This window comes from Vicia villosa, linkage group LG2 (genome assembly GCF_029867415.1).
Source record: "Vicia villosa cultivar HV-30 ecotype Madison, WI linkage group LG2, Vvil1.0, whole genome shotgun sequence".
NCBI classification, from domain to species: domain Eukaryota; kingdom Viridiplantae; phylum Streptophyta; class Magnoliopsida; order Fabales; family Fabaceae; genus Vicia; species Vicia villosa.
The window spans coordinates 227,525,557-227,548,681 of NC_081181.1; the positions used below are offsets into that span (position 1 = coordinate 227,525,557).

General features: G+C 32.9%; 4 protein-coding genes across 5 annotated transcripts; 2 read left to right on the forward strand and 2 right to left on the reverse strand.

Annotated features, from left to right (window-relative positions):
- Positions 1–1,311: 1,311 nt before the first annotated feature.
- LOC131654117 (probable sulfate transporter 3.4) lies at positions 1,312–5,155 on the forward strand. The gene is made up of 12 exons (XM_058924539.1): positions 1,312–1,649; positions 1,831–1,879; positions 1,963–2,170; positions 2,278–2,449; positions 3,039–3,104; positions 3,230–3,343; positions 3,434–3,550; positions 3,648–4,061; positions 4,169–4,359; positions 4,461–4,546; positions 4,635–4,711; positions 4,799–5,155. The coding sequence occupies exons 1-12, from the start codon at positions 1,338–1,340 to the stop codon at positions 4,940–4,942; spliced, it is 1,950 nt and encodes a 649-aa protein (XP_058780522.1). The 5' UTR covers positions 1,312–1,337; the 3' UTR covers positions 4,943–5,155.
- A 922-nt stretch (positions 5,156–6,077) lies between these two features.
- Positions 6,078–8,466, reverse strand: LOC131654118 (FCS-Like Zinc finger 10-like). 2 transcript variants are annotated; one of them, XM_058924540.1, is made up of 3 exons: positions 8,311–8,466; positions 6,606–7,638; positions 6,078–6,514 (listed from the first exon to the last, which is right to left on the reverse strand). In XM_058924540.1, exons 2-3 carry the CDS (start codon positions 7,553–7,555, stop codon positions 6,361–6,363), a joined length of 1,104 nt encoding a protein of 367 aa, XP_058780523.1. In that variant the 5' UTR covers positions 7,556–7,638; positions 8,311–8,466; the 3' UTR covers positions 6,078–6,360. The 2 variants fall into 2 exon arrangements, with proteins under 2 accessions (XP_058780523.1, XP_058780524.1); XM_058924541.1 differs by having other exon boundaries at positions 6,606–7,646; positions 8,311–8,463.
- A 7,473-nt stretch (positions 8,467–15,939) lies between these two features.
- Positions 15,940–18,204, forward strand: LOC131654120 (uncharacterized). The gene is made up of 2 exons (XM_058924543.1): positions 15,940–16,114; positions 16,268–18,204. The coding sequence occupies exon 2, from the start codon at positions 16,497–16,499 to the stop codon at positions 17,991–17,993; it is 1,497 nt and encodes a 498-aa protein (XP_058780526.1). The 5' UTR covers positions 15,940–16,114; positions 16,268–16,496; the 3' UTR covers positions 17,994–18,204.
- Positions 18,205–19,016: 812 nt separating this feature from the next.
- LOC131654119 (pentatricopeptide repeat-containing protein At3g16010) lies at positions 19,017–22,236 on the reverse strand. The gene is made up of 2 exons (XM_058924542.1): positions 21,893–22,236; positions 19,017–21,527 (listed from the first exon to the last, which is right to left on the reverse strand). Exons 1-2 carry the CDS (start codon positions 21,966–21,968, stop codon positions 19,687–19,689), a joined length of 1,917 nt encoding a protein of 638 aa, XP_058780525.1. The 5' UTR covers positions 21,969–22,236; the 3' UTR covers positions 19,017–19,686.
- Positions 22,237–23,125: the final 889 nt, after the last annotated feature.

Sequence of the window (23,125 nt, forward strand, 5' to 3'; positions counted from 1 at the left end):
ATTCAATGTAAGAACTTTTAATAAATTGAAATTACATGTTTTGAAAAAATTCTTCATTAGAAGCTATTTTAAATAAATTCATATTTAAATTATTTTACTTTATTTATAGAACTAATCTTTAGTATTGGCAATATTTAAATTTTGATCATGTTATTTAACTTTATTTTATAAACTAATTTATTTATATGAGGATTAATTTTGTGAATGGATAAAATAGAGGGACACAAATAATAATTAAACTTAAAATATTAAATAATAATAATAATAATAATAATAATAATAATAATAATAAGAAGTCAAATAAAGTGATAATAGAAATCTTGACTAAAAAGATAAAGTTAAATAATAAGTCAAATAAAGTCAAATATTAAATGTTGATTTAAAGTTAAAAAAATTATTTAAGAAATAAAAAAACATTATTATGACCATATTATATTGATCATTTGTTATCAATAAAAAGTTATAAAATTTTATTTTTTGTGAAAAATAAACTTGTAAAGTGGCTAGAAACTATATATAAAATACTCCCTACATTACATATTGATAGTAAATTTAGAAATCGAAAAAACAACTCATACTAAATGTAGTTTTATATTTTCTATAAGTAATATTTTCTTAGAACTTTTGTCTTAAAAATTTTTGTATAAATATTTTTTAAGTGAATTTATTCCACTATCCATTTATAATAGAGATTAATTGTTATGTAAAAAGTTTTGCACAATAAATCTGGCACTTATCCATAATCTTTATTTTAGATATATTTAATAAAGGGTAATGCTAACGAGTGTCCCGGGGCGCTGATTAAGAGATTAAAAAAGTAAGTAGAGCATTGTTTAATAGATTAAAAAGATAATTTTTTTATCTAAAATATATGTATTTAATGCATTGAAATCATAAATAATTAATTTTTCTAAAGAATATTATGTTTATTCAATGCATTAATCTAGAATAATTTCTTTATTTGTAATGCTTAACCAGTTTTTCCAGAGCACACTCGTTAGCATGACCCTCTAATAAAAGTTAATATTTACTACGCGATATAAAATTTATACTAAATTTCCATTTCAATTAAATTTTTTAAATAATAATAAGAGATTAATTGATATACACAATCAATATTTCAATGTATCAACCATTGTCAATTAATTAAATTTTAATAATAAATAAAACATTAACTAATAAAAACACTAAAAAAATCAACGGAAAACAGGAGGATTTAAATAGTAAGAAAAGGACGAAAAAGCCCCTGATAAATGCCCCTAACTTCTATAAAATGGGTTAGTTTACATATGAAAAGAGAAAAGTGTAAGAAAGAGTTATTAGAGAAAAAAAAAAACATGGGCATGAATTGCAACAGAGTAGAACACTTTGAAGAATCCACCATGAAAATCCAAACTGAAATTCCAATTCATCAAGTTCGTTTACCACCACAGCGAACTTCACTCTTCAAACTCAAACAAAGACTCTCTGAAATCTTCTTCCCTGATGATCCTTTACACCGTTTCAAAAACCAACCATCTTTCACTAAGTTTCTTCTTACTCTTCAATTCTTGTTCCCCATTTTTCAATGGGGCTCCAACTATAGCCTCAAACTCCTCCGTTCCGATATCGTCTCCGGCCTCACCATTGCCAGCCTCTCCATTCCCCAGGTAAAGGTTGCATGAAATGGTTGCATGTAGTGGTTGCATATGTCTCGGTGTCTGATATGTCTGATCAATTAGACCAGACACCAAACACCGAGACATATGTTGTATTAATTTATTTTTATTATTAACAGTATTGTGTTTGGTGTCTGGGTCTATCTGAAACTATTTGTCTATTAAATTGCAGGGGATAAGTTATGCGAAGTTGGCAAACTTGCCACCTATTATTGGATTATGTAAGAATTTAATTTAATTTTGTTTATAGTTTTATTTAATTAGTGAAATGATTATGATGGAAAAAAATTGAATATGATTTCAGATTCAAGTTTTGTGCCTCCATTGATATATGCTTTGCTTGGAAGTTCAAGACATGTTGGAGTTGGACCAGTTTCAATTGCATCATTGGTTATGGGATCAATGTTGAGTGAAAGTGTTTCTTTCACTAAAGATCCAACTCTTTATCTTCAATTGGCTTTCACTGCAACTTTTGTTGCTGGTTTATTCCAAGCTTCCCTTGGCATATTAAGGTTGATTTTTGGTCAAATTCAGAATATTTTATAGTATTTTAAGATTATTTTAATTGGTTTTTCAATTATAAAAAAATTAATGAATGTTTGATTTTGACTATGTTCAGGTTGGGTTTTGTAATTGATTTTCTATCAAAAGCAACATTGGTTGGTTTCATGGCTGGTGCTGCTATCATTGTTTCATTACAACAATTGAAAGGGTTGCTTGGAATTGTGCATTTTACTAACAAGATGCAAATTATTCCTGTTTTGCTCTCTGTTTACAACCAAAAGAATGAGGTAAATATTAAATAAAACTCTTATAAGCAAATATTTTCACTTCATTAAATAATTAATGTATCTTACTTATATCTAGATCAAATACATAAATTATTTAATAAATTTAAAAATAAAAATTTTGTTTAGAATAGTGTGTGTTTAGTTTCTATAAAAAAAAATATTATTTTTTAAGTCAACTAAAAATGATTTATATTTTTATTCAATTTTATCATTATTTTTAGAGAAATAAAAGTACTCTCTTTTATAAAATATGGAGATTAAAAATGGATAAACTTTTTATAGAATAATTTTGCATTTACTATATGGGTTGTCTTTGTCTTCAATACAAATTTGGTCAATATTGTCCTTGCATGATTTCTAAGCAAAGGATGGCTATTTTATTTTCACATATGCTTTCTTGTGGTGCTAATTACAATTATAATAAAGAATCATATTCCAATTTTTTTATCTTTAAAGATTCTTTTTTGCTTGATCACTAATAAGAGTTTAATAAAAAAAATTATAACAAAAGAATGAGGGTATAAGGGTAATTTTTAAATGTTATGATGGTAGTGTAAATTAACTAAAGTATCTTAATTTTTTTTTGCAGTGGTCATGGCAAACTATTGTTATGGGATTTGGTTTCTTAGCATTCCTTCTCACAACAAGACACATTGTAAATTTCTCTATCTTTACATTAAATCATATACTATATGATAATTTTCTTTGGCTATTTTATTTATTCATTTTTTACTTTTTATAAGATTTAAATAAATATTCTTTATGAAAAATTTGCATCAGAGTTTGAGGAAACCAAAACTCTTCTGGGCTTCAGCAGCTGCACCTTTAACATCAGTTATTCTGTCAACAATTTTAGTCTTTCTTCTCAGAAATAAAACTCATCAAATTTCAGTGGTAAGAAAATTTTATACTTACTTCATCGTAACCGTTCGATTAAAATATCGATCGATTTTAATAACCGATTATCTGTGTATTATTCGGCAGATTGGACACTTATCAAGGGGTGTTAATCCACCATCAGTAAACCTGTTATACTTCAATGGTCCTTACTTGGCTCTTGCTATCAAAACCGGCATTGTCACTGGGATTCTATCTCTCACTGTAAGCACTGCATCGAGATTTTGTACTTAGATATATCGCATGATGTTAACTGTGTGATTTACTCGTATTCGACCAAATTTTCGTATGTTTTTTTTAGGAAGGAATTGCAGTTGGTAGAACATTTGCAGCACTGAAGAATTACCAAGTGGATGGAAACAAAGAAATGATGGCTATTGGTATAATGAACATAGCTGGTTCTTGCACTTCATGCTATGTCACAACGGGATCGTTTTCTCGAACGGCTGTTAACTACAATGCTGGAGCACAGACTGCTGTTTCTAATATAATCATGGCTTCAGCTGTTCTAGTCACCCTTTTGTTTCTCATGCCGCTCTTTTACTATACGCCAAACGTTGTCTTAGCGACCATCATCATCGCTGCGGTGATTGGACTGATAGATTATCAAGCTGCACATAAACTGTGGAAGGTTGACAAACTTGATTTCTTGGCCTGCATGTGCTCCTTTTTCGGTGTTCTCTTCCTTTCTGTACCTTTAGGCCTCAGTATAGCGGTAAGCTGATCTGAATATACGAGTTTAAATACCGTGGCATCGGTATTGTAAAACTTTGTTGGTGTTTACGTGTTATTTATAACAATTTTACTGGCGAAAATCTTCAGGTTGCGATATCAGTCTTCAAGATCCTACTTCATGTCTCGAGACCAAACACTTTGGTTTTGGGGAACATACCAGGAACACAAATATTCCATAACATAAACCAATACAAAGAAGCTTTAAGAGTTCCTTCGTTTCTCATTTTGGCTGTCGAGTCTCCAATCTATTTCGCGAATTCAACTTACCTTCGAGAGAGGTTCGATAAAAAGATTTCTAAAATTTGAATTTGTTAAGTTCAGTATATATTTCTTTGAATGAATGCATGATTCATATGATTAAGAGCTTCTCCTATCACAGGATACTGAGATGGGTGCGAGAAGAGGAAGAACGAGTAAAAGAAAATAACGGAAATGCATTGAAGTGCATAATTTTAGACATGACAGGTAATGATTTCATCGCTCTAACATCGAACAACGTGCACTATCGATCGGCTATGAACATCTTCACTTAACAATGTTTTCGTTTTTTCAGCTGTCACAGCAATAGACACAAGTGGACTTGAAACTTTAGGTGAACTTAGAAAGATGCTGGAAAAGAGATCACTTCAGGTACAAACACTAATCGACATTGATTTCAAACGGCCTAAAAAAACTTCGATTATTTGCTTTCTAACATGTTATAATTTGCTACTGCAGTTTGTGTTGGTAAATCCGGTTGGAAATGTGATGGAGAAGTTACATATGTCGAAGATTTTGGATACCTTTGGATTTAAAGGCGTATATCTCACAGTCGGAGAAGCTTTGGCTGATATTTCGACATCAGAGAAAGCTGAACCTTGATTTTCAATCAAAGGTGTTCTAGGATATGGAAGAGATCTTAGAAGAACCGTCGTAGTTTTTTGTTTTTTGCGAGAAATACTCGCTTAAGGGAAAAAAATCTTGTATTTTCTGCTACATAAGCAATTTTTGTACTATCTGATTAGAGGGAAAGTGTTCCTAAGAGAGACATGTTTTGGCATCAGAAATGAAAGTATTATTGGTAATTTGGTATCAGTTTCTTGTTTGCAAGTTGCACATGTTAATAGCAACAAAGTTTAGAGTTAGAAGTTGATCACTTAATCAATTTTGTCCTCAAGCCATGAAGTGATAATTAGGCTCAATAAGCTCTTCATAAGAAGAGAGTGAAAGAACTTTATGGATACATAATTGAAATTTTATAGTTATTTGGTAATTTGATAGCTCTTCATAACAAAAATTATCATTCCAAATTCAGGTTCTGACCAAACCAATAATACTCAAACAATGCAACAAGGACAACAACCAAACACCATGTGGAGTTGCCAACATGAATCAAACCACTAGAACAGTTCAAAAGAATCTGCTGAACCACACCGAAAGAACCGAACTATGACAGTAGTTCACAAACTAAAACTATTCATCACGGTTTAGTTTTTTTCCAGTGCAGTTCGGTTTGATTTAAAGGCTCAATTCATTTTTCGGTTTTTTTAGGAGTTCATATATTCAGTTCGATTTTTTGGTTTTCTAAACAGTGCTAATATCAGTTAATACTAGCAACTTGTCACAGTTCAATTCACAGAGAATCAGTTCGGTACAAAAAGGTAGAATTCAATTTTCGGTAAAATTAGTTCAAAGACACGGAACCAATACACGAACCCTTTACACTAGATTGGTTTAATCTGGATTCTAGTGTAAAGGTTCGTGCATTGGTTCTGTGTCTCTGAACTAACTTTACAACCAAACAATTAGCAGTTCGGTTGTAACAATTCAATTCGACTCGATTTTCCTTCCTGGACCAAACCGTGAAACAGTGTTTGCAGACAAGACAAGATATAATATTTTATCATGTATAATATAACTCTTATCCAAACATCGACACGTGATATACAAACAATACAGTATACAAATATGCAATATGATTGGGTTTAGAATAGCAAAAGTGGAATATAAACAAAAGTAGAATCAAAAAACAATGATAGACAATAAAATATAGATGAGAGAGGGCCCAGTAGCCACTTTCAGCTCATCCATCAAACATTACAATGCACATAGCTGTTCTGAGTTATCATAATGGAGAAACTCTTTTTTTTCCTAACTACAAAACCATGAAATTCGGTTCTTGATAACTAACACATAGCATATTCTGCACAGCAATAACCAAAATCCAAAAGCAAAAACAAATCCACATAGCCGATTGTCTACGCCTTTTACCTTCACAATAGTTTCATAAAAAAAGCATATTATTTGGAAACTTGCAGAGCCATGAGGAAGATATCGTCATGGTAACTTGAGTTAGGAGAGTGCTCTTCTGAGTTATTGCAAGTTTTCTCCATTTCATCTTCTGCGAAAATCTCCTCCGATCGACACTTAAAACTGCAAAATGCTTTCTCCGCACTGCAACATATATATACAATAAATTACGACTAATATTAATGTCTTAACTGAAAAAAACTCGTGATAGAAAAGTGACATGTTTAAGACAAACCTATATGCGTAAATGACTTCCTCCTCGTCTAATTTCTTACTACACGAGTAACAAAAGCTCGTAACACTGTCAAAACGATGAGGCGCTGATTCTTGAGAAGATTTGAAAGCCGGTTCTTCTTTCTTGCTGAACTCGGTAAAGTCATTGTTGTCACACTCCAAAATGCAGTCACCGAATATATGTGTTCGCTTAGGATTTGGACCATGAGAGATTATACAAGTATAATCCTCCGAAAGCTCTATCTCTTTTGCAGAGAGTGAGCCTACATATATCGGAAGTGGACATGATTTGATTTTTAAAGAATCATCTATCTGTGAGCTTCTGTTCATAACCGGAGCAAAGCTCGATGTTGTAGACTTAACTTCTACAAACAAATCATTGGTTCCCGAATTAGAGTTTTGAGTTGAGTTGATCAACGAAGAAGGTTTGGAGGAATCAGGCAAAGATTCCCGATTGACACCGTCGTCAAATCTTTCAACTTCCGATAAGGGACTTTTGGTTTCAGAAGGAAGTGAAATTACATAGTTTTTGGGCAAGGAATTGGTTTTCAAACCAGACGCAAGAGAAAGGTTTTTGTTTGAGAATTGACGCATGCCATTCTTCACCTGTGATCCGAAAATTATATTTTTCCTCTGAAATTCACCAAGGATCTCGTCACTAGATATGGTTTCGTTAACCAGAGAAGTTATGATGCCAAGGCCTACTTTACTTCCATCTAACGGCTTCTTATGCTCAACTTTCCTAGAAGACTTAACACCGAAAACATTACCAAGATTCGAGAAGAGTCTGCAATCGAGAGGAGAAGTAGGACTCCAGACGGATTCAAACTCCGGTAAATTTTTCACACCAACTCCCATGCTTGAACCAGAAGTGTGAAAAATTGAGGAGCATATTTGTCTCGGGCTTATTGTTTCAGAAGATAAAGAGAAATTGGAAGAAGAATCGGCCATGATATCAAAATACTTCCGAGAATTTACCACCTCATTCCTCTTCAAAGGATGAAATCAGCACTTCCTTCCAGCATCATCACATTCTGAAAAACTAACGAAAACACCATTACGTAACCGGTTATCTACTTTGCATTTGCCATAGAATAGTCAAAAAATCGGCAAATCGATCAAGAATATTTGCAACTCCCAGTAAAATCTCCGTTTTAACTAAATCTCATTAGAAATTGAGGAACTGATTCAACTAAAACACTTTCCATAAACATTCCCAACAACAAAATGCTACAAAATCAACTTGAAAAATATAATCTATGAACAAAGATCTAGCAACTAGGAGACATAAAAACAACATAAATTTTTCAGATGATCAGAATCCAACAATACAATGGCAAAAGATTTTTATTTTCCTTTTTAACATAGTTTTCATCAAATACTCCGAAATCAACCATGACTTATACTAACTCAGAATCTGATTATCATCAAAAACAATCAATCTGTCAAAATCTACAAAAGGGTCTCTGATTATTTACTCAAAACAAGAAGAAAAAAAAACCTTCATTACATGAAAAGTAAAAACCGCAACACATTTGAAGAAGCAGAGTAGAAAAAGAAAAGAAAATCCAAGAGCTCATAAGATTGATGTCAGAAATTTAAGGAACAGAAAAAACAGACAAATTTACTATAAATTAACCTATTTTTTTTTCAACAGAAATGCAAAATTGTTGCAATAGAGAATTGTTTCAACACATTTTTCTTACTTAGTTTAAAAAATCAGAAGAATTTTTGCATCATCTTGTTCGGCCTCTTGCATGCATCGAAGTCAGAGAGACACAGTGAACCGCTTATTCTGAAAGTACTGCTTCTCTCTCTCACTCTTTTTCTGTCTTTCTCATCTCTCTTTCATGATTGAGGTCAGAAAATACGTATGGTACATGTATATACAACGTATTTAGTATAATATTCATAATTCTTTATTTATAATGTTTTATTATTATTTATTTATTGATATAATGCTCAAAATAAGATAAATAAAAATAAAATAAAATAAATCAAAATGTTTTTAAATCTTACCCCTCCATTTCTATAGTCAATTTTAATTTTTTAAATTGTATCTAGCTTATATATAATCTAAATATATCATTTATTCAATAAATTAAAAAAAGTCAAAATTTATTTATAAATGGAAATAGAGGGGATATTTTTTATAGACTCTTCTTATAGGAGATTAGCGGCTGTAGCGTAATTTAAATTGATTTTAGGATAAAATTCATCTGACTTAAAAATAAAATTACTCATCGCTTTGTTTTGATTTTGATTTTGAATGACAATTATTTATTTTGAATTGATTTTTAAATATTCAAATTAAAAAATATAATTTTTTAATAATATTAATATTATAAATCCTATAAATAATATATTGTAAAAATATATATTGTATAATATATTAAAAATTAAATTTTTAAAAAAAGAAATATCAATTATGTCTGAAACAAATGAAATATTAAAAAATAATAAATAATATTAAATTAAATATCAACAAATAATAAATTAATACAATATATCATATTAATAAAAATAAATAAATATAAAATATATGTATATAATTGGTTCAGTTTTAATCGATTTTAAAAACTAATATGCATATTGAATTTCTGAATCAAACACATTTAATAATATTTATTTTTTTATAATTTTAAATTTTTTGAATTAATTTATAGTTTGTTAATTTTCTTTTAAATCAATTTACATTTTTTATTTGGATTTGAATACTTTTATTGGAAATTTCATATTTAGATATATTAGATAATAAATATAAATATTTTCTTAACTAAAATTTGAATTTTATATCATTATATTGTAAGAGACTAACCTTTTTTTATATGAAATCTATTAATAAATAAATTTGTTCTTTATAATGTATGAAAAATCTTATGAATAACATATTATGCTTTTTTAAAAGTGGATGAAAGATCATGAGTGATTTATTTTTATAATGATTTGTAATAATGTTGGATAGAGAAGTTCAACCATAAGCAATAAACTATAGCCGTACGAGTTGTTTAAAAGAAAAAGGAATAAAGATGACAAGTTGATTATTAAATAAAATGCTTTTATTAATCTGAAATTTTAACAATTCTGTAAAATTAATTAGACTTTGATTTGGATAAGTTTTCTTCATTGTTGATAATTTTATGGGAGGGTAAATAAGAAAACAAAAAGGACAAAGGAGAAAAGGTGAGTGTGACCAGGCTCAGAAAAATAACTGACCAAAATGTTCACAACTTCATATTTTTGTGTGGGTCCAATCTAAGATGGGCCACAGCTTCACCTTTAGTTTGTTTCAAAAATATTTTGTGTGATAGAAAATAGAGAGAATTAATTTTTTTTCTATATCAATTATTTTGGTTTTTAAATAGTTTAGTGAAGAATATCAAATCAAATTCGTTTCAAGGTGTGAAATTGTTTGGATACAAGGGTTTTTTATGAAGAAAAAAATGAAATGAGAATGATAAACTGTTCAAAGATTTTACAAACACATCTGATTGATTTTAATAAGACATGTTCATCTCTTTGTCGGTGCAAGATCTTTTTATATTTAATTAACTATGTAGCACATAAGGACATAATTTATACATGATTGATCTTGTAACAATTTATTTGTATGACTCGTTTGTTAATGTCATTTACATGAAATTTTATTGAGGGTTTAATTTTTCTGTCATACACATAGTTTTAGATTTTGAGAAGACCACTCCAACAAATTAAATAAATCTTTTTACGGGCCAAAACAATATAGTCGCATGTGGTATAATTGTCTAAATGAATATGTGTTAAGGGGAGACATAAATATGATTCATTTGTCTCTGTATTTTTATGAAAAGATGTGGAAGATAATTTGGTGTAATTTATATTGATGACGTAATATCATCGAAATTCTTAAAGAACTTCCAAAAGTTATAAATCACTTAAAAGAAAGAGTTTAAGATGAAGAATTTGAGAAAGACAGAGTATTATGTAGGATTACAAATTGAGCATTCGAGCAATGATATTTTGTACATTGATCAATGATATTTTCATCGTATTTAGTTTTATGTTTTTAATACTTGTTTTGAACCGAACAAAGGCCCAAATGAGTAAGGCTCAATCCATTTCAAATTCAATCCGCCTGACCCAAAGTATAAATAAATTAGCTCACACGCTAAGAACAAGATACAATCCCTGATCTCCATTTTTACTAGACTCATCTTGAATCATGAACTGACTTGGACGTTGCAAGTTCACCCCACACCACCGTAAAGTAGATCGGAGCCATTGTTCAAGATCATCATTTTTTCAACTGCATCCATTTCTGATTCCCCAACTGTATCAAAACATTTATCTCTGGTTCCAGGACTAATTTTGAACAAAAGCCTATACTCAGTCTTCATGTTCTTCACTTTACCAAAACCTTCTTTGTTGAAAAATAGAAGTTCTTTGATCAAACTTGATTATAGGGTGTCGTCTTTTGTGTTTAGAGCACATCTTCCAATGTCAACCATACCTATCGCAATAGACCTGATTTTCACCTCTTTGAATTCGTCTAGGCCCATTTCAGCCCTAGATTTCCCTTTCAAATCTTCATTTCCAGTAATCTTCTAACTTTCCAGTTTCCTCAAGAGCAGTAGCACCTTCATCATAGACCTCAACCCTAACCCAAAAATCTTTAACTAAGCAATGGTAGGTTGGACCATTGAGCATGTCAAAGAAGTTCATCCATCCTTGAGCTTCGAAATATTGTTGTATATTATACCCATTAACTATAAAAGACTCAAAATCAATAATCTCCTCCACGGTCAACTTACTGAATTAATGTTTAATTTTTATGTGCTTGATTCTCGAATGTTGAATAGGATACATTGCTACATAAATAACAGCATTATTACAAGGTACCATAACTGCTTGATTCTTCTGTTATATGTTGTGAGCAGCCATTGTCCAGGTACCATAATTGCTGCTTTGCTCCACACATCTTTTGCATAAACAATTTGAGATTTAGGTACCCATAATCTTATGGGTCACTTCGGGTTAGTTTTGAAGGACTTTTTCCGATTTTGTACCTAAGCCTTTGTGAAATAAGGCTTTGGATTATTCAAGACTTTTGGTTTAAAATTTTTAGGTCTTAAATTACTTCTATTATTATGTTGTGAACCTTTTATAACTTTAGATCGTGTTGGCTTAGGTTCTGTCTTGTTCAGAACCTTTGACTTCTGAGTCCTTGGCTCTGATTTGTTCAGAACATTTTACTTCTAAGTCTTTGGTTCTCGTTTCTTCAAAACCTTTGACTTTGAAGTACTAGGATTTTAATTATCCAGAACCTTAGATTCTTCAGTTTTTAGTTCTGACTGATCCATAACTTTTGCCTTATCAACAGCTGGTATAGAATGAAAATATAGCCCTTATTTCGCAGAGCTAGAGAAAGAAGTTTCAATTGGATTATTCAGGGTTTACATCCTTGGATTAGGTTTTTTAATAACCAATACCTTCTTCTTTACTCCTGTTAACACCATAGATCATGGAAGCAAGTGTTGTCTTGTTAAAGCTATAAATGACAAACTCCTGAAGAGATATTTCACACTCACTCAGGGGTTTATCAAACACATTTTTAATTTGACTTCTTTCTAAATCATCATATTGAATTTAAATAGATTTTATTTCATTTGTTTTTTGAACAAAATGCTTTTTCAAAATATTCATGTGTCTGGCTTTCTCTTGACAGTGTTCCATGAGGTTTTAACTTAAAGTAATTAAATCCATCAGAACCAGAACCTGATTCATATTCTGTGTTTGAAGATATTGAATCCATCAGATCTAGATTGGCTTATTCTTCATCCTTTTCAAATTCTCCTTCTTTGTCAAGTTCATCCTACGTTGCCATAAGACTTTTCTTCACCTTGTTGCTGAAGTTGTTCTTCTAAAAGCTTTCTTTCATTGGTTAATCTTTTTGCAGCTGTGGACAATCAGCTATATAGTGACCAGGCTTCTTGCAGTTGAAGCATCCCTTCTAGTCATCTTTGTTGACTTTGGAGCTTAACCCTCTGAAGCCATTGCCTCTGCATGAGAATCTTATATTATTCTTATTGGCTAAATATTAAAATTTCTTGATTATGAATGTCATTTATTCATCTTCTAAATCTTCTTTAGAACCTCCTTCATGAGTAGGTTCTTTATATATTTATTCTTGAGAAGATTTTGTTGAATGATCATCAAACTTCAAAGTAAGAGACTTTGACTTCTTGGTTGATTCATCTCCAATCAGCTTCATCTCATGACTTTGCATATTGCTTATCAGACTTTAAAGATTTATGATGTTCAAGTCTTTCGCTTCTTGAATAGCGGTCACTTTTGGCATGTATGTGATAGGAAGACTCCTAAGAATCTTCTTGACATGATCAACAGTTGTATAACTCTTGTTTAAAACCTGAAGTCCAAAAACAAGAACTTAAAACCTTGAAAACATGGTTTCAATGTCTTCATCTTCCTTTATTATGGACAGTTCATACTGTTCGACCAAAAGGTTTGCCTTTACCTCTTTAACTTGTTGATTTTCTCGGTAAGTAGCACAAAGAGATTTGAAAATTGTTTAAGTAATAGATTTGTCAATGATTTTGATGTACTCAAGTAAAGCATCTACCAGAATTTCTCTTACTCTATGATGTTCTATATATATAACTTTCTGAGCAGGTGTGAGACCTTTTTTGTCAACCACCATACCTAATCCATTTACTTCAATGTTAATGCCATATTCAAGAATATTCCATAACTCATCATCAAGACATATGATGTGAGTGTACATTTTACTTTTCCACCAATCAAACGGAATATGATCTCCAATGAAGGTTGGAGGTCTAAAAATATATTTATTCTTCTCAGAAGCACCATAATCATGATTTATATTAGAATAACCAGAGTTGACATCAGATTCAGGTTCACCGCCAGACATATTTTCTCTCAAGATTTTTTATATATCATTATTAAGTGTCAAAGCACAGATTGTGCTCTAATGCCAACTGAAGGTGACAAAAACACAAGATGAGGTTGAATTGTGTTAACTTTTCTTCTTTTACTCTTAAAAATATCTTATCAGATTTTGAACACAAGGTTAGAATCAGAGTGAGAGTCTGAAGTATGCTGCAGAATAAAAGTTCAGAAGTAAAGAAGAAAGACATAAGCAATTATCCTAGTTCCTCCCACAAAACAGGAGTAGTCAAGTCCCCTTGCACTTCCAAGGGATTTTCACTATAACCAAATCTGATTAAAAATTCTCAAGCACATAAGCAAGAGACTTCCAAATGTTCAAACACAAAAGTAAGAGACTTTAATGCTCAAACACACAAGCAAGAGACTTCAGATGCTCAAGCAACAAACAAGAGACTTCTAACAACCTATCTTAAAAATTAAGGATTATTTATTACTTACACTTGATATACAATCAGAAGTGTAAAAAAATACAACACAAAAAGACTATAAGACTTAAGAACTTCTAAGAATATACAATTGATAAGAAGTTATAAGTTTAAGCTTGTGCAATAGTTTTGACAGATTAATGACTCTTTTTTGTCAAGGCGCAGTATTGTGTGTTTTCTCCAAGTTTTCAGCTCCTTTTATAGAGGAACACAAAAGATTCATTGGAGAAAAATTCATGCACAAGGAGTCTTTGAGAGAAGCATCATCAGAGACGTTGGAAAGTTTTCTGATATGGTTAATGCCATTTAGAGGTTATTTGAACATCCTTTGCTACAAGAGGAATTATCAGTTGCATTCCTTCTGTCTCTTACAAATTTTTGCTAAGTCTTCACGTGATCAGAATAGGACAATAAGAAGAAGAAAAAATGTCTTCAGAGTCTCATACTGACCTATCAGAGTTTTTTGATCCTTGAGCTTTGAGTGACTTCAGGTGTTGAGTCTTCAAAAGATGAATCTTCATAAGTAGACTTCATTCATAATCTGGGATCTTTAGGTTCTGATCCTTGGTCAGGTTCAGAGTCCGAGTCTTCAGGTTCTAATCCTTGGTCAAGTTCAGAGTCCAAGTCTTCAGGTTCTAATCCTACATAGGTTGACTTTCTTTAGACCCTGGTCTTTAGAAGTTGACATCTTTAGAAGTTGGTTCTTCAGAGTCTTCTCACTACATGGCAGACTCTTCTCGCTTCTAATTTAATAAACCTCAACAAGGCACGCATAAAACTATTTCATCAAGTGGAAATCCCTTAACTAACCTGGCACTATTATCAATGTAGATGGAAGTTGTAATGACATACCAACTCCCATTGACTTTAGATGTACCTTTCACACATCTTCATGGTCTTGCCAGAATGTGGGCATTACTAATTTGTCTTGTTACACATGCTCTTCTCTTAGTATCAAACTCATTAAGTTAGTTATAAACAAGTATCCCAAATATGCAGTATTGATCTAAAGAATAAAAAATATATTGCTCGAGAACACTCTTTTTAGTTATCCACGTCCTCGAAAGTAATCTAAAGCACATACTACAGGGATAAGCTGTGCGTTTTTTCTATTGAAAATATTCCAATTCACACTTTTATTTTCTGAATTTAGTTACGCCTTTGCAGTTGATGTCAATGGTTTAAAAATCGGACCAGTCATCAAACCATTGAGAGGACTAAGTCACAGAATTATTGGTCAAACTGCATTAGTAAACCAGATTAAACCAGATAATTCAGTTGAATAAACTGGTTTCTATAACAAAACCATATAGTTATTAACCCGCTCGAACCGAATGACTTTGTCTTTAAAAAAATCATAATACCTAAAAAAATTCAAAATATCATAATTTTACAAGTTCATTCTTTAAATTTAAATTTTAAACATAGTCATCATACACAACAAAATACTACAAAATACAAATCCAAATAAGTTTTGAACAAAATATAATTGCAACATAAATCGAATGATAAAAGTAATTGCAGTGTCTGATAAATTTAATTTAAAGAGAAAAAATTATTGCAAATAAGTTTTAAACAAAGTCTCCGTATATTTTAATTTTATTTATTTTTAATTATCAAAAGGACGACATTTTGTCTAAGAAAAAAATAAACATTTAGTTCATCGATTTTCTAAAAAGTAAGTATTTTGCCAATTTTTACGGATTATGTTTAGTTTCCATTGGTTCAATAGCAAATCGAAGACTCTTCGAATTTTTGATTCACCCAATCGAACGGTCACAATCTGATTTTTAAAACCCTAACCCAACACATAAACTCTATTTCTAATAAATTTAATTTGTTTTCTTCTTTCTTTTGTAACAATTTTTTTATATTATCCCTTTTATTACACTCTAAAGTGTATTGCTAGAGTAGTTGGATCCACTTATGAGATTATGAGATGGAGGAGTATTCAATTCAAGGAATATAATTAAATTGAAATATATGTTATAGTACACCCACCGGCTCATGTTAGCAACGAGCATCTCCTCTCTCGATTACACACACTTTCTCTCTTTCTCTTTCTGCGCAACTTGTGATTATACTTTTTCCCAATTCCCTATCAAATTGCGTTTTTCAGGTAACATAACTCCTTCAATTTCATCTCAATTTCAATTTCAATTTCAGTTTCTTCATTGCAACTGCTCAAATCTCTTTATTCTCTTTCTACTGATATAGATTTTTCCTAATTTAGTTTCATAATTTCATTTCATTTTTTGCCATCAATTTTCAGGGTTTTTGCTTGCAATCAACAATTTCCTTTATGTATTGTGACAAAGTTGCATTTTTTATTCCACCCGTCAATGATTGCATGAAGCCATGAAAGATAATTGTGGATTTGAATCAGGAATCTAGTTTAGGGGTTTGATTTTGGAGCAACACTTTAGGAATTAGGATTGGTGATTGGTTGGTAATCACTGAGAATCAATTTTCTATAGTTTTGAATTGTGATTGGATTCTAAATGGATGACATTGAGAATGATGCAATTGCAAGGTATCCCCCTAACCCATATGCTGTTAGTCACCCTCATAATCAAGGTTATGGTTATCAGAAACATCCTTTTAGGAATTCTCCTTATTCTCGTCCCGTTGTGAATGAATCCGCCGAAGATTTTAATGGTGGCAATGAAGAAGATGATTATAGGTTAGATGGGAAAGATGATGTTGTGGATGATGAGGAGGAGGAGGATGCCGTTGATCGAAATAGGAGCGTTCGAGTTCCTCTGAATCATGTTGATGAAGATGATGATGTTGATGATGATATGGATGGGGATGGCGATGAAAATGATGATAATGACCAACAAGAAAATCAGGAGTATGGTTATCTGAAACATCCTATGAGGAATAATCCGGATCCCCAGCCATTTGAAAATGAAGGTAACAATGATGGAGATGAAGGAGATGAAGAAGATGAAGAGCGGTTAGTAGGGGAAGATGAAGGTGACGGTGATGAGGATGTTGATCAAAATAACAACTTTCAGCTTTCCCGAAATCATGCTGATGAAGAAGATAACAATGATGGGGATGGGGATGAGGATAGGGATAGGGATGAAGATGACAATGACGGGGATGAGGATAGGGAGGAAAATGGTGATAACAACGACGGTGATAATGACAATAAGCAGAAAAGCTATGCCATCATGAATGAAGATGAATTTGAGTGGCACCCAAAAAAGCAAAAGCTAAAGAGTTTGATGTCAACTTATGAATTTGCAGCTCGGGTGCCGGAACCATCTGCTGCAGCTTCTTCTGCTACTAAACCATCTTTTGGGGCTAGAAACTCGCTTAGTGAGTGGACTGAGAAAGAGACATTTGTTCTTCTTGATGCGTGGGGTGATCGGTTTCTTCAACATGGAAGGAAGAGTCTTCGATCTGATGAATGGCAACAAGTTGCAGAAAAGGTATCAGAAGTTTCAAAAGTTGATAGGACAGATACTCAGTGTAGAAATCGTTTGGATACATTGAAGAAGAAATACAAAAAGGACAAGATTAAGTTTTCGGAAATGGGTGGCGGAGATAAAAAATGGGTTTACTTCAAAAAGATGGATAAGTTAATGTCTTCTCCACCGCAACAAGCCGGTTTCTCTTGTGGTTTGGACTCAAGAGAGAGTGTTTTTTTGAAGCCTAGAGTTTTTGCTAATCATGCAAATGGATTGGATGACACGAGGGATAATCCCGCAAATACCAAATCCATTGGTGTAGAAGGTTTAGAAAGGCCCCGCGCAAAGAAAAGAAGGAAAGGTAGGGGCAGTGACGAGTCTTCTTCCTTCAAATTACTTGCTGATTCCATTCAGAATTTCGGTAAGATTTATGAGAAAATTGAAAATAATAAAAGGCAGCAGATGATGGAGCTGGAAAAGATGAGGATGGATTTCCTCACTGAATTGGAAACACAAAAGAGAGAGATTTTTGAAAAATTGCAGAGTGAGATTTTAAGATTCGAGCAAAGAGATGATTAGAATGATGATTATGTTGAATCAGGTCTCTTAAGTCTTATGCATTGTAGTTCTCATTGTTGTATAACACAGAATGCAGACACCAGACAGCTTGTTGTTGTATCATATTTGAGGCATTTTGCCTATTCTTCAAATTTCTGAGGCAATACACTTGCCAGCCAGCAATGTTCTTTTTACTGGAATCAGAATTGGGTTCAGCCATATATTATCATTACCTTGTTGGCATTTTTAGAGTTCATTGCTTTCTTATGTCAAATTTATGAATGATAATGTTATATGTTTATTATTTTCTGCTCGTTAAAACAAGCATAATGAGTCGATTGTTTTCTGGTGATACAATTTATACTTGAAACTTTGACCTCTTTTTCATGTTTATTTAAAGCTTGATTGGTCATAGTTCATTTGTAGTTGACGAATGCAGTTTCGCGACAGTTTTGGTAATCGCGGCGACAGCAAAATTTATCCTCCATACTGTTAGTGGATGTTTGGAAACTCAATGATATATCTTCATTGTGCAGTCGTGTAGCTTTTGTTTGAAAAAATGTTTAATGGGATTTGGAAGAAAATTTTTACCCCTCTGAGGCTGTGTCATTCTTGACAAAACTCACCTTTCTTTTTGACAGGAAAAAAATGGGGGCATCTTTAGGACCACAAAGAATTAAAATAAAAAATATGACATAATAGTGTGAGATGTGTAAAATTTGGAGCTTCTGATAGACCATAACGTGCAAAGAAGAATCTTGGATTTCACTTGTGAATGGTGACAAATGACACCCTAACTCATTTGTCGTGATTCTAAATTGGGAAACTTTTCTTTCCCATTTCATCACCATAAATATCATATGAAGTGAAGCATGCTATTGAATAGTTCTCTTCAAGATTGCATAAAATTGGCACAGTTGCACTGAAATACAACCACATCAACATTATTGAAAAAACTATTTTCCCAAAAAATTGATTAGTAGGCCAGTTTTGCTGCATAGTTCTAAACTCTAAATACAAATCATAACATATTACACTGCATAAAGTAAGGAGTCATTTGAATATACAACTTAATTTATAAATGTTAAAAATACAACTTATGACAACAAGCTATTTAGAGAAGCTTATGAAAACAAATTTAAAAGAATACATAGACTAAACAGAAAGCTATTTTGATAAGTTCTTGCAAACAGTTGTGCCAGAGCTTATACCATGATATTAGTCCAAATGAACTTTTATATAATGACTGCTAGACATGGATCAGAAGCCAGAATAAATGTTGTATATCACTTGTTCACTTCGAACATATGCACCGCAGTTCCATGACTTAAGTCTGCTCTATATCAGTGAGTAAAGCAGACATGAAATATTATATCGATAGGAACATGAGTCTGTGTCAAACTTGTACAAATTTCGATCCGATACAAAGATGTGGAATTTAAATTCAATTGTTCTTCAATGATCAATAAAAGGACAGGGATGTCTGTGACATTCGCGTAAGTATCATTACTCACTCCAAATGAAAACAAGCTCTAAAACATACCAGAAATCTCTCAACTCAGATTGAGATTGATTATGGATGAGGTTTTTTTTAAGTCATGCAAATTAAATAGAGTTTAAGTTTTCTTGAATGGTTCCTATACCTTGAACTTCAGAAAAATCGGCCTTTAATTGCCAGAGCCACTCAAAAAGTGATACCAGGTTGTTCTCATGACTATACCAGATTGCGATCTTCGTCAACCTTACCAACAGCCTCAAGTATTGAAGAGTAGGTGATTAGATCATATTGTAATCCCATTGAATTCATTTCTTTCATAAGCTTTGCGGCCTCTTCAAATAGACCTGCACGACTGAAGCAGCCAAGAACGGTGTTGTAAGAAACTGCATCTGGCTTAATAGTAGAATTCTTCATTTTCTCGAACATTTCAATAGCGCGTTTCGGGCCACCGGTCCTAGCCAAGCCATTTAGGATGATATTATGTGAGTTTATATCTGGTGTGCAACCATTTTCTTCCATAGCTCTAAACAACGAAAAAGCTTCGTCCATCATGTCGGCCCTTACCATCCCTGTCATGAGAGCATTATAAGCATAAACATCAGGGACGCATCCGAGTTTTTTCATCTCGTTGAAAAGACTGATAGCTTCATTGAGTCGCCCACATTTTCCAAAATGTTTAATCATGACAGCATACACACGAGCGCTCGAACTTCCGCAGTTCTCTTTCAATTCCTGGAACAGCTCGTTTGCAGCCTCGTAGCGTTTAGCTTTACCGAGGCTATTGATCAGGCTGCAGTATGCAGCAGGACAAGGTGGAAAGCCTTTTTCATCCATCTCCTCAAGAAGCAACAAAGCTTTCTCAACTCGATTTGTTTTGCAGAAACCGTCTATGAGAATTGAATATGTAAATGAGCTGGGAACTACTCCATCTTTTTTCATTCTCTCTAACCAAGAAGAAGCCTCAGAAGGCGGAGCTTTGGCTTCAAATAATGATTTGATAATGGTATTGTATGTAACGACATTAGGTGTGCAATTAAGTAATTTCATTTCAGTGAAAAGCTCAATAGCATCTTTTAAGCGATTTGATCTACCGAAAATGTTAATCAAATTATTCATCAGAACAACATCCGGTCTGCAACCATCTTTCAGCATACTCTTGTATACTCCGTATGCATCTTCAACCCTCCCAGATTTTCCCAATCCCCTAATCAATTCCGTATAAGTAAAGACAGTTGGGGCACACCGCCGCATTCTCATCTCGTGGACTAGGTTCAATGCTTCCTCAACCCGACCCAACTTAAAGTATATTCCCATTAAAGTTGTATAAATTTTTTCTGTAGGCTGTAATCCATTTTCCTTCATCTCATCAAATAATCTAACGGCAGAATCATCGCGATTTAGCTTTGCAAACACTGATATTAGTGCACTATAAGTAAATGTATCAGGGAAACAATAACCCTCGCTGCACATTTCGTTATACAGCTCATGAACTTTCTCATGATGCCCCTCTTGCATCAGCATCAAGATGACAGAATTGTAAGTGCTCGACGTAGGTCTGCACTTGCGACCCTTAACCTGATAAAACACAGATAATGCCTTATTAACCATCTTAACTCGACCCAATATTTTCACAATTTCAGACAACTCAGAAGGATCAATTGCGCACGGACCCTTAACCATCTCTTGTATCGTCCTCCACAGTTCACCAACCAACCTATTTTCATCCAAGCATCGTATCAAAGCCATATAAGTCGTTGAATCGTGTTCAAAATTCCGTTTCTTCCCAGCCCATTTAAAAAACTGAATCTTCACATTAACCTCAACATCTATCTTCAAAACCTCGCGAACCAAGCGAATATCAAGCTTAAGCTTCAGCACTTCCAATGCCTTTTCGGCATCAGGTCCCCATTTAAATATTTTCAAAATCCTAATGAATCTTTCATCCAATGTTCTAGCATTAGGATCCCTCCTCAATAGTACTCTCCCTCCTTTCATGGGAAGACCATCGTTTTCTTCTTGGGAATCAGGCAAGCGAAACATTTGAACAATCTCATTTTCTGCTAGTTTAAACCACACACAATTAGATATCACAAGAAGTTGAACATAAACAAATTATTTCAACTTAATTACTAGCATAAGTACTTGTGAGACCGATTGAGAGAGCTTATAACATGCCCGTAAGTTGTTTTCAACTTATTTCTATAAGTTCTCAAAGATAGCTTATGAAAACAGTACGAGACTTATATGAAAATATTTTAAATTATGCAAAAGCTTAAATGTGATAAGCACTTATTGTGCAAAAGCTCTATAATGAGTTGTTTATCCAAACATGATAATGAACAAGAAAAGACAAGATTAACTACAAAAACAAGAAGAAAATTGATAAAACCATTTTCATAAAGTTGGTGAAAATGCACCCCACCTGTTTGTTTTAATCTCTGAGAGAAAGGGGGCCAAGTTGATATCTTTCTCCTGGCAGCAACGAACCCAGGAAGCATTGTTACTACCCAGAAGGGTTTAAGCTATCAATTTGCTTCAGAGAAACTGAAAGTAACAATTTTTCTATCTCATTTTCATTTACCCATGAAACATTAAAGTAGGGATTTGAAAAGCCACTGAAAAAGGGTGCTTCAAAATTCTCAGTGGAATCAAACTCCGTCGAAGTTGGATTGAATTTGAGGCTCATGTATGAATCAAAGAGGATTCATTTTCGCAATTTTTGGCTTTCAGTTTTCGGTTTTCACAAGTGCAACAATCTTAGTTGGGCATTTATAAGTCAGGCTTATGTATGTATATGTACCCATTTATAAAAGAGATAGTTAATAATATTGGAAATTTTTTATTCCATCCATATTTTTCCGACGACACCACTGAAATTCTAAAAATGCATGTCAAAATAAGAAGTATATTTTTTTTCGCACATATTAACCTTGGAACTAACCAGAAATATAACTATAGCATGGAACCGCAAGTATATTTTTGGTTTGTTGAACACCTAAAAGGTGTGTTGCCTCTTCCCTTCCTATTGCAGTTTCAAAAACAAACAAACACACTCAACTCTCTCAAAATTCTCTCAATCTCATTTTCACTGAATCAATCGCATTTGTAACTGAAGTCGTTTTAAGGCATCAAGCAACCAACAACAATCAAACAACAAAAAACAACAATAATCAATCAAGTAAGTTGATTTTAAAATTTTTAGAGTTTATGTAAAATCTACTTAAATGTGTGTTTTAGGTCAGAAAATAAGTATTTGTGAATTGTTTTGAACATTAAAAATCATTTCTAAGGTGTTAGACATGTATTTTAAATGATCAATGGTTGTGTTCTGGACTGGGCCGAGCAGGCCCAACCCTTGTTACCAGCCGAGCAGGCCCAATTCCCTTGGGCCCAATTGTTGGGCAACCGTTAAGGGCTGCCCCCGCGCGAAGACTCCGGCCGAGCAGGTCCAAATCTTTTGGGCCCACTCACTGGATAACCACCAAGAGCTATCCACGCGCGAAGACCACGCGTCACGTCTCAGCGAAGGATTCGGTCAACCATCTCCGAACCCTACGCTGTGTGCATCCAGAACGTGAGTCTCCTGCTGACTATGCCCTAGCACGGGACGTTCTGGCAGTTCCCTAGCACGTGGGCCTCCAATTGGATCTGGCCC

Coding starts and splice junctions, on each gene's coding strand:
- LOC131654118 (XM_058924540.1), bottom strand. CDS start 7,555: ATGGCCGATTCTTCTTCCAATTTCTCTTTATCTTCTGAAACAATAAGC. Junction 6,515..6,605: donor GAAGTCATTTACGCATATAG/GTTTGTCTTAAA, acceptor TATATGTTGCAG/TGCGGAGAAAGCATTTTGCA.
- LOC131654120 (XM_058924543.1), top strand. CDS start 16,497: ATGGATGACATTGAGAATGATGCAATTGCAAGGTATCCCCCTAACCCA.
- LOC131654117 (XM_058924539.1), top strand. CDS start 1,338: ATGGGCATGAATTGCAACAGAGTAGAACACTTTGAAGAATCCACCATG. Junction 3,105..3,229: donor TTCTCACAACAAGACACATT/GTAAATTTCTCT, acceptor AATTTGCATCAG/AGTTTGAGGAAACCAAAACT. Junction 3,551..3,647: donor CTGGGATTCTATCTCTCACT/GTAAGCACTGCA, acceptor TGTTTTTTTTAG/GAAGGAATTGCAGTTGGTAG.
- LOC131654119 (XM_058924542.1), bottom strand. CDS start 21,968: ATGCTTCCTGGGTTCGTTGCTGCCAGGAGAAAGATATCAACTTGGCCC. Junction 21,528..21,892: donor TCAGAGATTAAAACAAACAG/GTGGGGTGCATT, acceptor TTAAACTAGCAG/AAAATGAGATTGTTCAAATG.